General features: G+C 40.3%; 1 protein-coding gene across 1 annotated transcript; it reads left to right on the top strand.

Moving 5' to 3' along the window:
- Positions 1-2,798, top strand: LOC111496091. The gene is made up of 7 exons (XM_023146374.1): positions 1-360; positions 438-587; positions 693-911; positions 1,656-1,777; positions 1,920-2,083; positions 2,161-2,315; positions 2,576-2,798. The coding sequence occupies exons 1-7, from the start codon at positions 133-135 to the stop codon at positions 2,669-2,671; spliced, it is 1,134 nt and encodes a 377-aa protein (XP_023002142.1). The 5' UTR covers positions 1-132; the 3' UTR covers positions 2,672-2,798.
- The last annotated feature ends 439 nt before the right edge of the window (positions 2,799-3,237 follow it).

Genomic DNA, 3,237 nt, shown 5'->3' with positions numbered 1-3,237 from the left:
ACTCAAACCAACCATATGTCCTAATCCTGAAATGATTTCCGTCCAATACACGGAAACCGCGCAGCGTCTCTAGGCGTTCCCAATCTTTTTACTGCTTTCATCCAACGCTCCCAAGAATCAAAAACCAGACGCATGGCTTCCCTGTCTCCCTCAGCGTTCAGGATTTTGTCCACTGCGCGATGGAATTCTTCCAAACCTTCTTCTTCACACACCAGTTCTAACAATTTCTTTTCTCTTCTTCGAAAATCTTCATCGCTTCCTTGTTGCCGTCATTCCAACTCTGGCGGCACCCGATTGTTCTCGATCATGGCAACCGCCAAACCTGGAAATGCACCGCAGCAATCACAATCACGGATTAAGGTTAATTTACCCTTTCTCTTTTGTTTTCTTCTGATTCATCGAGCTAATGAGTTATGATTCGTGATGGATAATGGTAGGGAGCTGAATCCTTTCTTAGGAATGTTCTAGCGAGCATGGAGGCAGTTTATCTTAATCGCAATCCCTCAGCAAAGGCCATATTGGAACTGGTTCGGTCCGTCGATAATGATAAGATTTGTTATGATCATCTTGCGTTTAGAACTTTTGGGGTATTTTTCTTACTCTGAAATTTGGATTACATTCTCCTCCTAGGCTGGGGCTTTGCTATCAATCTAATTAATGTTCAATTTGTATTTGTATCTATGATGACTTAGACGGATGGCCACGGCATTGATTCATTAGCAAACTTTTTTCTGGATTTTGGATATACACGACAAGAAGAATTATCATTCCCAGCCAAAAAGTTAAAAGCATTTTGGTTTTCTCCACCGGCCAATTCTGATGCAGCTTATGATGGTGATGGTGTTCATGGACCTCTACCAAGAGTATTCATATCAGAGCTTCTTGTGGATCTGATGAGCCCACAAACTCAGGTGTGGTTTAGGAACTTCTTAACTCAGGGGAATCAGCATATTGCTTGAATGTCTTATATTTTGTTCAGTTTTCTTCTTTTTTTGAATTTTGAACAAGAACTTCTATCTTGGGTCCTCTGTCATGATTTCATTTCTATCTCTGGTTCATTGATGGATATATAGTTGATTCCTAACGCCATTGTTCTCTACTTAGGTGCATAATTTGGGGAAATATTGTTATATATATAGATGTAACACAATCACCAATTGAATTACAACTTTGTATTGTTTTTAAGTTTTAATCAATCTATAGTATATCTAATTATTTTTGTTAGATCCCACAACGGTTGGGGAGAACGAAGCATTCTTTATAAGGGTGTGGAAACCTCTACCTGACGATGTGCCAGCGAGGAGGCTGAGCCACGAATGGGGGGTGGACACAAGACAGTGTGCTAGTAAGGATGCTGGATCCAAACGGGGGTAGATTGGGGGGTCTCACATCAATTGGAGAAGGGAACGAGTGCCATCGAGGATGCTGGGCCCTGAAGGGGGTGGATTGTGAGATCCCACATCGGTTGGGAAGGAGAATGAAACATTTTTTATAAGAGTGTGGAAACTTCTTCTTAGCAGACACGTTTTAAAAACCTTGAGGGGAAACCCGAAAGAGAGCCTAAAAAGGACAATATCTGCTAGTGGTGGGCTTGAGCTGTTACAGAAAATCAAATCTTTTGGTAATTTGCTTTAGCTTTTACCTATTGTGTTCAGGATATAATCAGAAAATACACTGAAAGTTCTCACAAGGGAAAGAAGCATGCTGCTCTTGCAAGTGCTCTAGGTTCCTTGACATGGGAAAAGCCTTCACACTCCGAGTTTGTCCAACTAGCGAGGTATTTCATCTCCATTGACTCCAAAATTTATGTTATAAAAGTTAATTCAGGATGATTTTAGAGTTGAAAGCTTGTGAAACGTATGCTTCGAGCACCGTAATCTGCAATGTCAATGACTTGTTTTATCTTTTCGAATCTATAGAGAGAGTGAATATGCCGCTTGGAGTCTTGTGAACGGTTATGCAGTTAATCACGTGACTATTTCGATCCATAGGCTGAAATCTCATCTTAGAAATATCAAAAACCTCAATGAGTTCATAGAAGAGAATGGTTATAAACTGAATTCTGAAGGTGGAGTTTTGAAAGGTACATGACACGGCTAGTCTAGTCTTGCTATCTGTTATTTATGCGTTTATGATCTATACTCGACCGTTTCGTTTCAGTAAGCCCAGATGGTCTTCTACTGCAAAGCTCAACCCTCGCGGATTCGGTTTCTTTTGAATTTTCTGATGGCATTACTACCACAGTCCCCTGCTCGTACATCGAGTTTGCTGAGCGTCTGGTCCTGCCTCAGTTCAAACATCTTCCAGAAACAGAGGTAATTAAACTAGCCCCAATCATAGGTTGTTTCATCCTTTCACTACTTGCCTGAGTCTTGCTGTGAAAAACACATCCTACTACAAAAAGTATAGAACATAACTTTCAAATGTGCTATTCTAAACCTTAAACTTCTCATAAAAGTTATCTTAGTCATTACTTTTCACTTTTCAACAATAATTTAAACACATTTGAGAAAAACAAACAAGACCCTTTGAAACTTAAAACATTTTAATTTCTGATCATTACAAACTTGTATAGGTGAAAGAGCAGCACAGAAGGGATGGATTTGAAGTTGGAAATGCTGATAAGATCTTTGAAAGTACATCCAAACAGCAGCAAACGGGAAAGGCTTGATTGTTCTGGAGGAGGAAATCAAATTGGGATGCGCTGTGAACTAATTTGGTATGATGTTGTATAGAATGATCTAATCTTTAGTAACTTAATAAATCGCTCAAGGCAGGTTTTAAGGCTCGTTTCATAACAATAGTTTTTTCTTTTTGAAACTTAAGCCTATAAATACTATTTTACCTATCAAATTGAGTATCATTTTGTTGACAACTATAGTAACTTTCCGACCACGCCAAATTCTATAATTGAATGAAGCTCATTTAGCTTAGGCTTACTAGATGCACTTTATATTTGTATATAATGTGAAGTAGGGCGTAGAACCGTGAGGGACCAAATGGTACACAATATTGAGATTCGGGTGTTTGTCGGGCGAAGAAGACGAAACAACGCAAGTCGGATTTCCATTTCGGGTGGCCCACACCAGTGCAGGCACTGCAGCCCAGAAGTGCATGGCCCAATAGCCCAATCACTCATGAGGCAGACCGAACACGTGAAGCCCGATCTGTTCGTCGACCCAAAGTCCACGCCTCAACTCGAGTGATGACCTGTGTCCTCAGCACCACACGTGCTAG

The sequence above is a fragment of the Cucurbita maxima genome, unplaced genomic scaffold (assembly GCF_002738345.1).
Source record: "Cucurbita maxima cultivar Rimu unplaced genomic scaffold, Cmax_1.0 Cma_Scf00022, whole genome shotgun sequence".
NCBI lineage: Eukaryota > Viridiplantae > Streptophyta > Magnoliopsida > Cucurbitales > Cucurbitaceae > Cucurbita > Cucurbita maxima.
The sequence above is the reverse complement of the archived record's forward strand: the minus strand, read 5'-3'. Positions and strand labels throughout refer to the sequence as shown.